The 14,039-nt window shown below is 39.2% G+C and overlaps 1 protein-coding gene across 1 annotated transcript; it reads left to right on the top strand.

The window, feature by feature from the left end:
- Positions 1-1,667: 1,667 nt before the first annotated feature.
- LOC139450770 (thyrotroph embryonic factor-like) lies at positions 1,668-12,426 on the top strand. Its single transcript, XM_071232600.1, has 5 exons — positions 1,668-1,830; positions 2,970-3,374; positions 4,859-4,963; positions 5,888-5,970; positions 6,911-12,426. Exons 1-5 carry the CDS (start codon positions 1,743-1,745, stop codon positions 7,142-7,144), a joined length of 915 nt encoding a protein of 304 aa, XP_071088701.1. The 5' UTR covers positions 1,668-1,742; the 3' UTR covers positions 7,145-12,426.
- Positions 12,427-14,039: the final 1,613 nt, after the last annotated feature.

Here is a 14,039-nt window from a genome sequence, read left to right as displayed (position 1 = left end):
AGTTGTTACTAGGCAACCGAAATGATAATACTGAATTGCCATTCTTAATAATAGTGAGTGGGTTGGGTTTAACGCCGCTTTTAAGAGTATTCCAGTTATATCACAGCGTGTCAGCCTAATGTGGTAGGAAAGCCCGAAGCGATGCCGGTCTCAGATGTTTACCACTTCGGTGAAACCCACGAGCACGGGCATGGTGCTGACAAACCTAAAAACATAATCGGGGCGAACCGGGATTCGACCCCACAATCACAGGTTTCTGGCGTGCCCAAGGGACGCAACATTGCACAGCGAATCTCGGCGCCTTAGACGACTGGGCCACCCGTGCCCCACTCTTAATAGTATGTATTATCACATACCTATAAATGTTATGAGGCATTTTGCATGTGCGAAAGAGCCAACACAGAGACGGTCATATCACAGGGGGTGTACTAACCAAACCCGTATTACACCCCCTGCAGGGCTGATATTGCTTGTCAATGCATTTTCAACGGGCGATCGATATCAGCCCGGATTGTCAGACTATGGAGTTACGTCCCTTAGTGCGTCGTCTGCTCATCTGCTCGTCTTTTCCTGTGACAATGTCTTCCAAAGAAGGTTAACAAGTATTGCATTCACTTGCAAATAGATACATTGTACAATTTGATGTTATAGTAAGTGATAAAAGGGTAGGTTTATGTCAGTTTTTATATATTATCCAGTATCAATCCGCGACCCCCCATTTTGATTTGGGAGGGGGTAGGGGGGAGTGGGAGAGCAATATTAGTCATAACGCTCTATACGAGTTTAGCTACCTCAACCTGAGCGACTTGTTAATATAATTTTATTAAACGGACGCAAACTGAAATTTCCATCGTTTTTCATTTGAGTGTAAAAAATAATTATCAAATAAATACTAAGAAATAATCAATGTAGGATATATGGTGTGAAAGATTCGTAGTTCAGCACTTTCAGTGGGAAATGGTACGTAACTCTTTTCTCGTACACCTGACACACACACACACACACACACACACACGCGCGACTCTGGTACAAGTAAATAATTAGCATAGGATTTTCACATAGAATGCATGATCCTGCGTGCTTATAAACATGGGGCTAAATATTTTATTGATTTGTTATCCTTTGGAAAATAGATGACTGAAAAACAAATTTCACAAAAACAATAACATTGGCCTCCACAGCAGCATCCGGAATATAATTTCAAATACAGGTGTCGGCATCCAGCGTACCAACACTTTCACCTTATTTTGAAATGTAAAATGTCGGATTGATATGGATAAGTAGATATTCCTGATATGTAAGATATACTACCTATGCATCTACATCACACGAATAATAACCACATTGTACATTCCCGTCGGTCTCGTCATGATTATCTGGAAAACGTGATGATTATTGAACCTGTCATCCACATAAAGGAGAGATCTTATCAATAAGTATACGAGAAATGTCTCAACCGCACAATAAAGCTGCCCAAACATATAGCTATCCACTCCACGGGTTATTGACCACCTAAAGCCACACTTGTCCAAGGTCGCTTCTAGGGTCAGAAAAATAACCCACGGCTCACATGGCCAAAACGTGCTTGCAGCCTTGAGCTGTCGTCATGTTTCGCCAATCGTACACCAGGTCACATGATCTCCGTATTTCCATTCTGATTGGTTGAACGCACTGTGGGTACAATACGCATCGTCTGTTGAGGGTTGAGAAGGATTAGCGCTCACAGACAGAAAACTCGAAAAATGGCAAATTACGGAATGTTTAATAGTGGTTTGACTCTTAAGGCACTTCTAGAGAACCCAGAACTTCAAAGCCCACCGGTAGCAAACAGTGAGTATATATTGTCAGTGTGGGTGCTCCAGCGACATGGTTTACATCTAGAAAATCTACCACCATCGCCAGTGTGATATCACAGTGGAGTATAAATGATATATCCGCATAGACCCCTGCGCTTCGTTGCATGTCAGTTTCAGCATTCAAAATGGTTCATGTTTCTACGTTGTACACTACAGTAGTTTGTTCATGATACATATCCGGGAATGATTTAGCGATTTTGTTTGATTGTTGTCATTCACATTTACTCCAACGTGACTTCGCAGTGATATAGGTCAAACATGGACAGGTACATATGTACCTAAAGCCTATGGCGTGCCCGCACACCTGATTGCGGTTAAACTTACTTCTAAGTCGATATAGCTGTAGGCCTACACATTTCTTTGATTCTTATGTTATTTAGGTGTAGAGTGTTGAGGAATTTATGCCAACTCCAAATGACCTATATATTGACCCTGGCGTACATTATGTAGCTATTGACAGAACCCGTGTCCTCATTATTAGATTATTTTGCTCGGGGTCGGTCTAAAATGATATCTGGACACAGTTGCACAGTGAGTTGAGTCTAGGACAAGATTGAATGAGCTTTAGAACCATAAATTGACATCACAGTCTGTATATTGGAAAAAACAACCCAGCAGTGTAGGTGTAAACAAGTGCTTATGTAACTCTTACCAAATCAGTTTTATCGACATATGAACTTATTTTGAAATGACATCTGAACTGAAACTTATATTTGCTCATATCCATCGTTTTCACTAATTTTCACTTCTAGTATTTGGTGTAAAAGTTTTTAAGCAAACATGTAGGGTAAGAATCAATACTTACTATGCGTCAGCTGTGATCGATACTTTTATCGAGAAGTAGAACATCGCAAATCATCAGTGTATGGTCCTACTACTAATTGTTGTTAAGTTGGTCAATTAATTAGCTTTTGTTTCAACACAGGCGACTCAGTTAAATATGGCATTGTAAATTATTGCATCCCTGAAGTGTATCAGAAACCCATTATCCTAAGTTTGAATCCCACATTCGCCCTGATGTTGATACTATTAGGTTTGTCAGCACCAGAACCACTGATACCCGTATTAGTTTCACATGTGTAGTTTTTAAATATTAAATATTTAATGTTCCAGCTGCAGAGAAGGACAAGAAAGTTGGCAAAGATGGCCTGTATGATTCTGGGTCGGCCTTCCTTGGCCCTAGTTTGTGGGAGAAGACCTATGACAATACAGACTTCAATTTGGAATACATGGATCTGGATGAATTCCTGTCAGAAAATGGCATCCCAATCAATCTGGACAATGTCTTGAATGAGGCCGAGCTCAGCAACTCTCAGTCATCCTCAAGCCAGTCCAACAATGGCCAACGAAGCCCAAAAGCATCACCTTTGCCCCCTGCCTCGCCTCCGAGTCAAATTCAGCCATTTCCACTGCCATCTCCACAGTCACCTCCACAGTCGCCGCCTCAGTCACCGCCACAGCCACGGCCTATGTCCCCTGTTGCCACGTATGAGAGCCAACCGGCATCACCAGCATCAGGTATCTGTCGTATGTCGCTGCATTCACACTCCGATGCAGTGCTGGCTTAGCATAACACCACTGCCACAGGCTTATTTGCATATCACGTGACCAGACTTTTCTCTTGTTTGTAAACAATCACGCTTTTCGGAAATCAGAATAGAATGGACTAATGCAAGTTTTGGGGGCGCTTTACATATTTTGCATAATTATATAGATATGGTACTACAACTGCGAGTTGCATGACAATACATATGTACATATCAAAGTGACCGTATCGCTAGCTCTCCGTAGGGCTTCGATGACAGCACATGGTGCCCTACAACCAATGTAAAAATAGGATAACTATGCAAATGGAAATAGTTTTTCATGATTTAGGATATTTTCTCAATGAAAGTTAACCATTCTGATACATATGTTTATCTAGATATATAAACTTGTCAAAAATGAAACAGATGAAAAACATATGCAATGTGCAATATCTGGACTGTGAAAGATGTGATGCATCATCACATGGCGCTGGCCTGTGTCAGAGGTACTATGCTAGCTGCTTGAAACTCTGGGAAGGAGAGTGAACTGCATTGTCAGTGAATGGACCAAGATAAAGTCTAAGACATCCAAGACCCCTTGCGACCAGCATAGCTTGCTGGGTTTACTCTAACCATGCTAACCTGGAATTCCTGCAGTGTTTTGAAATTAAGCATGAAAATCTGGGGGTTCTTGTCATAAATGTAAATGTAATATTAACAATCTAAGATTTATGGTTTATCCAGATTCAAATATAAAACCAGTTTTATGACAGTCGAAAAAGCATTTGCTCGTCACACCGAAGACCCGGGTTTAAGTCTCCGCTTATGTACAATATGTGAAGCCCTTTGCTGGTATCCCCCTGACGTGATATTGCTGGAATATTGCGAAAAGCAGCTTAAAAGCACTCACTGACTTTATCATAGCCATCCTTCCTAGCTATTATTTCTGTGAGTGATGGACTATGCAGACTGACAGTGTTATTTTTGTTGCAATAAATGAACACGGTACTGTGCAACATTTATTTTAAGTACTCTTAACTGGTTTTTCTCCTGTATGGGAAACCTATGATCCTGTTTTTGAATCCCGAGTCGCCCCCTTTATGTTTCTAGGTTTGTCAGTACCATACCCGTGCTTGTGGGTTTCACCAAATTGCTAAATGTCTAAGACATCACATCAGGCTTTCCTTCAAAATCAAACTGACTTGCTTATCATGATATAACTGGAATACTGTTACAAGCAGCGTTAAACCCAACTCTCTCCTTGTAGTATCTGATCCTCTGTAGCCACTAAGATGTGTTATTGCATCCTTTTCAGCTCCAACAGAAAGTAAGCTTGGTGAATCCAAGGCCACTGAGTCGTCGTACACGAGTGGGCCCGAGCCTAAAGTAGACTTTGCCCTTTCACCTACTGATTTGGCTTTGGTGAGCATACCAGGTGTGTATTGTTTTTCTGACCCATGTTTTCCTACTTTGTAGTGACCTCCTCAGCAGCTAACAGTCCTGTAGGAAGTCCAGCAGCCAGTCCTAAATCTGTTGACTTTTCTGTGTCTACAGATGATTTGACTCTCGTTAATATCGAAGGTAAAACAGATTCATTTTATCTTGGTTGCTTTCAGATTGTGAGATATACCTTATTTCCCTGGGTAAGGCATGGACCATAGTCTGTTGGTCTGCGACTTGTGAAAACCGGGAAGGAATTATTGTTTTCTTGCAAGATCTATTTCTAATACATGAACCATTAGTATGGATGGACTTGACTGGCTAAATTATACTCATTTATTCCTGTTACCATGTGTACCGTATTAGCTATGACACTGTAATTCAAGAAACTTAGGGCCTCATACTTGCACCACCATGACAACACAAGACATTCACTGGGTCCTGAGGGTTATTTGTGTTCATCAATTTTTGTTGAAAGTGATTTATTTTCTTCACCTGAGGGGTTGCGATTTGCCCTATGCCTGAGAGTGAGACAGGTAGAGCTACGCTTTATCTGAAAGTTCTGTCAGGGCATTGGGGTAGCCTTGTGGTTAAAGCGTTCGCTCGTCACACTGAAGACCCAGGTTCGTTTCCCCAAATGGGTACAATGTTCGATGCCCATTTCTGGTGTCCCCAGCCGTGATATTGCTGGAATATTGCTAAAAGCGGTGTAAAACCATACTCACTCACTCATCACTCACTCACTGAAACCTAGAGCCGATTACAAAACATGAGAATCCATATCAAGACATCACATGAGAATCAAGACATCACATGATAATCCATTTCATGACATTCGAACCTATTACAAAACATGAGAACTTGGTATGTCACGATAAAACTGTCATTAGTCCAGATAATTGCAAGCGTGCACCATGTGTGCACATTGCTATGTTAAAGTAATAATCTTGCTGCTACGCAACATCCATCCCCATTTGTTGTATATCAGGAACCCGCTCATGAATACCTACCATTACCAAAGACACTGTATCGAGGAATTGAAATGACTTGTCTTGTTTGTTCCAGGTCAAGAGAACTTTGATCCTCGTAAGAGGGTATTTTCAGAAGAGGAGTTGAAACCTCAGCCCATGATAAAGAAATCAAGAAAGGTAGAACAACATTTTTCTTGACAACCATTACCTAGGTATTTATCTTGACCTGCTCAGAGGCAGATATTTGGCCCCATATTTGGCAGCAAATGTCAATAAAAAATTCCCAGTTTGGAACAAAACATTTCCTAATTCATGTAATACATATATCTAATAACTAATGTTATGGCTTTGTAGAAGTAACCTGTATTACAGCAAGACCAATAATTAGAAACAGGCTGTAATGTTGATTGTGTGACCAAGCTGGTTGATTGTGTGACCCAGCTGTTTGATTGTGTGACCAAGTGGGTTGATTGTCTGACCAAGTGGGTTGATTGTGTGACCAAGCTGGTTGATTGTGTGACCCAGCTGTTTGATTGTGTGACCAAGTGGGTTGATTGTCTGACCAAGTGGGTTGATTGTCTGACCAAGTGGGTTTATTGTGTGACACAGCTGGTTGATGGGTGGCCAAGTGGGTTGATTGTGGGACCCTCCTGGTTGATTGTGTGACCTCGCAGGTTGATTGTGTAACCTCACTGGTTGATTGTGGGACCCCACTGGTTGATTGTGGGACCTAGCTGGTTGATTGTGGGACCTAGCTAGTTGATTGTGGGACCCCGCTGGTTGATTGTGTGACCCTGCTGGTTGATTGTGTGACCAACTAGGTTGATTGTGTGATCAAGCAGGTTGATTGTGTGACCAAGTGGGTTGATTGTGTGACCAAGATGGTTGATTGTGACAAAGTCGGTTGACTGTGTGTCATTCTACCCAAACATGGAAGAGGTTGATCTTATATTTACCAATAGTTTGTCTGGACCCGACCCCATTATTTTCAGTCATGATGTAGCTGGACTCTTTCTGACTGTGACATTGGTGACTGTAACCATGGTGACTGTAAACCAAAAAACAATAGCAAACAAACCATGTCCCATATTGTAAAGCCACTGCAATGTACTTCCAGATCTTTGTCCCTGACGACAACAAGGATGACAAGTACTGGTGTCGGAGGAAGAAGAACAACGTCGCAGCAAAACGATCCCGGGACGCCAGGCGCATCAAGGAGAACCAGATAGCCATGAGAGCTGCATTCTTGGAGAAGGAAAACTCAGTTCTTCGCACTGAACTTGAAAAAGTAAAGAAAGAAAACTCACAAATGAAGATCTCATTGGCCAAGTACGAGTCCGGAAAAACATAAAAGAAAACTTTTCCGTTGATCAGTCTCAATAAAGATTGTACAGTGATGATTGGAAGGAGGAGTGACTGGTTGTGGACTTGTCCACTGAATGATGCTGTGAACAGAAGGATATGTAATGAGACTGTTGATCATCAATGTTTACCCTCTCATGGTGAGCTAGTTCTACACTGTTGCAGACGAGTAGCTGTTACACGTTGTGCCTTGTCCTGTTGTTTGTTTCTTGGCCTAACAAGTGCATCATTCCAAGAGTACAGTATGGGTTGAGTCCATGTTGACTGAATAATAGTCGGTACAGTTCAAGATATGTCCTTTGTATTTTTTGTTACTGTATTTTCTTGTATATAGTGCTCACTGTTTTTTAAGATGAGGCAGTGTGTAGTAGGGTGCACTTTATACACACGTACATCAGGTTTTGATTATTTTTCTCAACACAAAGATATGATTGTGAGTTTGCTACGCTGTATCTATTGCTACAAATGCATACGGAAGTATGCAACATGGTCCCGATATTACACTATCTGGTTATTAATTATATTCAAGATATCATTCAATAGTGTTACATTATTTCGGTGAAATCGTGTGGCAGGTGGGCAGATCGTACCAATTCATCATTATTTACAGCAACCATGGTCAGATTGCCACTACCAACGCTTTAAAACAAACCTTAGTGTAAGAAGGCTAGCATATGGTAAATACAAATAAAGGTCTTTGAAATGAACTTTGTCAGTTCGAATGTTATATGTCAACTTTATGCTTTTGCGATCAAAATAGAACGACCACGAGAAGCCCCCGAAGGTGACCCGTGAAACCGTTCCACATGTAAACATTATCATATCTCATTTTGGAAAATCTGGTAAAAGTTAAAAAAACTTGCATACAGTCAACACATTTGAAATTGTAAATCATCATGTCCAGTGTTTTATCACTTGTTTCACATTTTCATGTACAAAGTTTGTTATCTAATATTTGTCATCTGAAGTGATACAATGTAGTGTTTGACTGTGCACAATTTACATATATAGATATGTTGCCTTGAAACCCAAGAATGTGATGTGTGCATTATACTCAATTGTGCACTATACACAAGAAAATAACGTACTTGATTTACGGAGAATTTCCTTGGTCAAATTACAAATGAAAATAACAGACACAAGCCTTCAGCTGACACTATGATATAACTGAAATCCTGTTCTAGGAGGCTGAAGTCCTACTCTGACTGCTTTGACTGCTGTGTAATGTATAATGTGTACCATGATGCCACTTGCTAATATAATATGACACTGTTTATCCATTGTCGTGAGTACATACAGCTGACATGGGTCTGTTTCGGTAAGAAAGAAATGAAACCGTGCATAACTCAAGGATGCGAAATGACCCGAACTCCGTGCACAGACTTTGTGTGAATCCTACCATTGCCTGACACTGAAGCAATGTGTGGAGCTAATGTTGTACACATTGTTGGCCTTTTTTAGATGTAACCTGATAGCTCATTGGTCAGTACTTGCTAGTTTGCCACTAACTTGACCCAGGCCATCACTTGATCTGTTGGTTAAGAATAGCAACTAAACTGAAATCAACTGTATGTATTCGCGGCTGATGGAGGAAGTAGTGTAGACAATCACAAAAGTAGTGGCGATGGTTGACTCGCTCATATGGAGGATTACACAAACTCTTAGGAGGAAAACAGCAGCATCTGTTATATTATGTTATAGTTATTGTTAACTTGAAAATGTTAAAAGTATACCCATATTGTAATCTGTGTTCTAAAATTATTTTTGTAGCTAGAAAAGATGGCCAAGTTTCATGTGTGAACGTGCATGTACTGCCAATACTGAGTGTCCATTGGTTGCTACCATTGTGTTTATCTGTAGAGTTACATTGCATTTTCATGTGTATATTTCAGTCAGACAGTAGGGTTACCATGATCTTATTCTAACTGCAAGAGTATATTTCATGACGGCGTTGCGATTTGTTAGCTTTCAGTTAGTAATTTGAATAAATAATTTGCAGTGATTCTGTGGCATTTGTTTGGCTGATCAAGCAGCTTTTTATGCATTGTTTCCATAAACTGAAAAAGAATTCAGCCCCGTCCACCAACAGACTTCTGTTTGATAGGCTGATATGAAATGGGAGGGGCTTGTGTTGCATTATTGCGCTGAACAATGTCGCTAAGTTTGTATTGTTGTCTACAGTTATTTGTGTGTTAATGATTGGATAAGCAGTCGGTGAAGTTATTACTGTTGACATAGTTATTTGTAAGAATTAACTTCAATATGTTTTTGCATTTATGGACGTATTAACGTAAAAACATATTGAAGTCAATTCTAAATTGAAACATTTCTCTTTCTAGACTGGTTGAAATTTACTTTTGCTGTTCATGAAATATTTGTTTTGACATATTGTTTGTATTGTTACAACTGTTTGCTGTTAAATATATAACCTGATATGTGAGATTTCCCTAGAAAAGTCTGAGAGCATCTATGGCTATCGAATATCATCTCAATAATACTCACAATTGACCTGTTTTATTAACATAAGTAATAAGCAACTATGCGTTATAACTCACCATATTGTATTCCAGGTGGATCAACCTTAGTAAAAGGCTTTTGTTTCGGCTTAATTGTGGTGACTATGAAATTCATTGTATTTGCTGGTTCAGATAAGTTAAGAGACGAGTAAATGGCATGAGTTCTCCATACATATATCAGTTGTGAAAATGATATTTTTGTATTTTTCATCTTTGTCATTGTAAACAAGAGAGCAAAATAAGATTCTCTTTTAAGATGTGCTCAAAGTTAAACTTTTATTTGAATAATAAACAAATATATTATACAGTTGTCGTTCACATTTTTGTTAAATGTTGAAGCCAGTCCTCCATTTTCACATATAGAAACCATGTGAAATATGATGCATGGAAACAAGATAGCAGTCTCACCATGCTTAGGTTTGTTTGTCTGGCATTACAGGAGGCTTTCCCCCTGCAAGGATGTTCATTACCCCAAAGCTTTGTTTTCTTCTCTGTGGTCTTGTCGTATACTACATATGGTATGAGTTCGCTCTTATACACCCTACGTTACACAGGAACTCATTTATTTCCATTTTGCTGATTCTTTCATCATAATATATTTCTCTTAGGCCTTGTATGTATTATTTAGTTGGTTTATGAGACTGACTTACCAACAAAACTTGAAAACAGAAAAAAAATATAAATTGACAAACATTTTTGTTACTTTACAATTAGGTCAATTGGGGGGAAAAAACAAGATTTAGTCACTGCTGTTTTGGGAAGAAATTTTACCCATAGGAGAAGGGGGGCCTTATGAGTGCGAGGATACAAGTGTGCTGTGATGTCACAAAAGAAGTCATAAAAATCGCCTTGTATACAGACTGTACAATAATATCTTTTTTCTCTCTCGTTAGTTCATAATGTAATTGAAACATTATTTCACTTTTTGTTACTAAGAAATGCAAGGCCTTATTGACGTATTGTTCTTTGTGTTGTTTTGTTATTTTGTGAAATAGTTTAACTAAATGCATGCTCAGTATATTTGTTGTCAATTTGCATTTGAAAGGTGACAGCTATCATTAGTTTGATCATATGAGATAAAATATGATTGACATGACTGATGATTTGTTCAAAGCTCTAATACTGCATTTGTTTTTTATCTGTTGCCACAAAGATTTTTATATCATCAGAACCTGTCTAAATTTCAGAAGTCATTGCAAGGGACTGAGTATATGGAGCCATCATTACTGGCAATAGCAAGATACTCAATTGTGACCATGAAGCGATCTCCATCAAATCATTCATTTGTTTGTCTTGTTCAATCAATGACACAGACCACAGTGCATTCCTGTTTTAATTTGTGGTGGTCCTTTTGTCTTTTCTGTATAATTTGGCAGCTTGCTTGTTTGGTTGATATATGCAGTGTGAGATCTTTAGAAATTTGCTTTCATCGTTGATTTCACCAGCATCTTTTTTGTCTGTCCAAGACCAGACACTATTTTTTGGGGTGTGGGGGGTGAAAAAGATTTTTGTAATTGAAAAAAAAATGAATTGTCCAGGATTTTTTAAATATCAGTTAGGATTAGGATCGGTAGTGGTTTTGGTCCTTGTAAATATCAAATCTAAATTTAGACTTGTAACCAATTTGAGGATTATCATTTGATATTTTTCTGTTTTAGTCATATAAACACTCCTTGGATTAGCTAATTGTCACAGTAATGTTTATAGTGGGTGGCATTAAAACAGCATTGTCATTCTGATTATTTTTCTCTTCTCGTATTTTAAGATTACTGGATTGTAGGGCTGGGACGAGTCCAAATTTACTACCCGGGTACCTACCCCCCCTATTACCCAACCCTACCCGTTACCCACTGTAGGTCTCAAGAGATAGGTACAAAATGTCCGATTGGGAATAGTTTTACCATAGCCCTGGCAAAATGTATTTAGATACATGTATTAAACAATCTGGTCATACAAACACTGACGTTGACTTAGTTATATCTTTATTCAACCATATGAAAAGTCAGAAGGAATGAATGCATAGTCAGAAAGAATAGCGTAACCATAGAGTTCTAGATAATATTTGTCATTAAGCAATATATCACGTGACTAACCACGGGTCCGGGTAGTCCTGAAGGTACCTGGGTCCTACTCAGTACCCACCAGACCTGGGTACCCCAGAGTTACAGTCCCAGCCCTAGTGGATTGGGACACCCAACCCTAATGTAACCTATAATGAACTGAGCTAAATTAGCTAGGAAACTAATGATTTGGGTCTTGATGCCAGGTCTGTTGTGCAGAACCAGAATTCCAACCCTACCAGATTCATCTACTACATGTCTGTTATAGTATACTATGTATTTAAGATTTTGTCTCTCATGTTGATTTGTGTCTAAGGTGATATGATGTTGTCAAACACTGTTTAGTCTTAGAGTGTTCATTTGCATAATGTTTCAAGCATATATATTTCGTTTTGAGCAAAATTTAAAGATTATGCAAAAAATAGACACAAGGCTCTGAAGCTCACTGGGAAGGATTCTTGAATATTAATTGAGATATTTTTGAAAGGTCATCACTAAGAGAAAAGTAAAGAATAACTCATAGAAATAAGTAAACGCCAGTTTGTTTCTTTTGCAGAGCTAGAGTTGCACTACTACATGTTTTGATATTGACCTTTCAGTCTATGAAAATGTCCTATTTAAGAGTCACTCATATTTTTGTTGAATTGTGTATATATTGATATGATGTTGTCAAATAAACATACTGTGTAATGTTATGTTTGATTCATATGTATTTTGTTTTTATTGGGGTTGAGTGAGTGAGATGTTTTATGCCGCTTTTTGAAATATTCCAGCATTACCACGGCTTCACATATTGTACCCATGTCAGGATTCGAAGCCGGGCCTTTGGTGTGACGAGTGATTGCTTTAACGACTAGGCTACCCGGCTGCCCAAATACCAAAGCAACAAATGATTTTTAAAAAATAGTCACAAGGCTCTGTAGCTCATCTGAATTCTTCTTGAACAATATTTTGGATAGAAATGAGGGAAAAGTTAAAGACAAATAAATACTAAGGAAAAGAAACAAGAGTCTACAAAACGGACATTAAATCATGATTTCCAAGTTACTATCTATAATCCACACAGAACATATTACATACCACATAATTTAGGAGCATATGGTTATAGTATTTGTCACCTTCGGGGTAGAAAACAGCAATTAGACGGTGAAGAGGACTTGAAATTCTGAAGATTAGTTTTGTGATATTGCAGCCAAAGTACAGGATGTACGGCAATAATTTAATAGAGGTGGCGTTCTTAGAATTATAAACAATGAGTCTATTGTTCCTATGGTTGTGGGTTTGAATCCCGGTTAGCCCCGGTTATATATCAAGGTTTGTCGGCGCCATACCTGTACTCGTGGGTTTCAGTGGTTAACATCCGAGCTTGGGCTTTCCTCCCACATTAAGCTGACACACTGTGATATGACTGGAATATTGTTTAAGGCAGCGTTAAATCAACTCACTCGCTGAGGAGTTGACGTTTACAGAAGATATTGATGGCGCTGATGCCAGACAAGCAGGCCATGACATAAGCTCACCTGACTTTTTCAAAACATCAGAATCACGCATGCATCTTTAAGACACATGCAAAGTTTAGTTCCATTGTCCTTGTGCCTTTAGTGTTGTCAAAACTTAAAAGATAAAGACTGGCAGACAAATGAGAATGCCCTTTGACATGTAAGTGCATTTGACTTTCAGTCAATTGAGCGTTGGTCCAGCATTTGATGCGCCTCTTTCAGTGAATTAGCAGCCAAGACTTCAGCAGGAAATAGATAGATGGAATAGCCAGGATGACTGCATTGCATTACGATAACTATTACTCAAGGCCAGCGGGCCAAGGGAATTCACATTTACACCGAAACTAATCATGGTATTTAACCCCAACTTGCCTTGGACCCGTGAAGATTCCGGGTTAGAATACGTCTTCAGCAACCCATGCTTGCCGTAAAAGGCGACTATGCTTGTCGTAAAAGTCGACTATGCTTGTCGTAAAAGGCGACTAACGGGATCGGGTGGTCAGGCTCGCTGACTTGGTTGATGCATGTCATAGATCCCAATTGCGTGGATCGATGCTCATGATATTAATCACTGGATCGTCTGGTCCAGACAAGATTATTTACAGACCGCTGTCATATAGCTGCAATATTGCTGAGTGTGGCGTTAAACAACAAACCAACCAACCAACTTGCCATAATTATGATCTACGACCTACTGGCTTTCTTTCACCATTAATACAATGGGGAACTCCTGTGTTTTTACTCTCAGCTATACCAAAGAACATTTTGCTGTTTTTCAATTTTGATTTCCCTAATCAGAGATTTCAGTG

Source organism: Haliotis cracherodii, unplaced genomic scaffold (genome assembly GCF_022045235.1).
Source record: "Haliotis cracherodii isolate W230 unplaced genomic scaffold, xgHalCrac1.p SCAF_8, whole genome shotgun sequence".
NCBI classification, from domain to species: domain Eukaryota; kingdom Metazoa; phylum Mollusca; class Gastropoda; order Lepetellida; family Haliotidae; genus Haliotis; species Haliotis cracherodii.
Note: the sequence above shows the minus strand (reverse complement) of the source record. Positions and strands in the feature narration are given on the sequence as shown.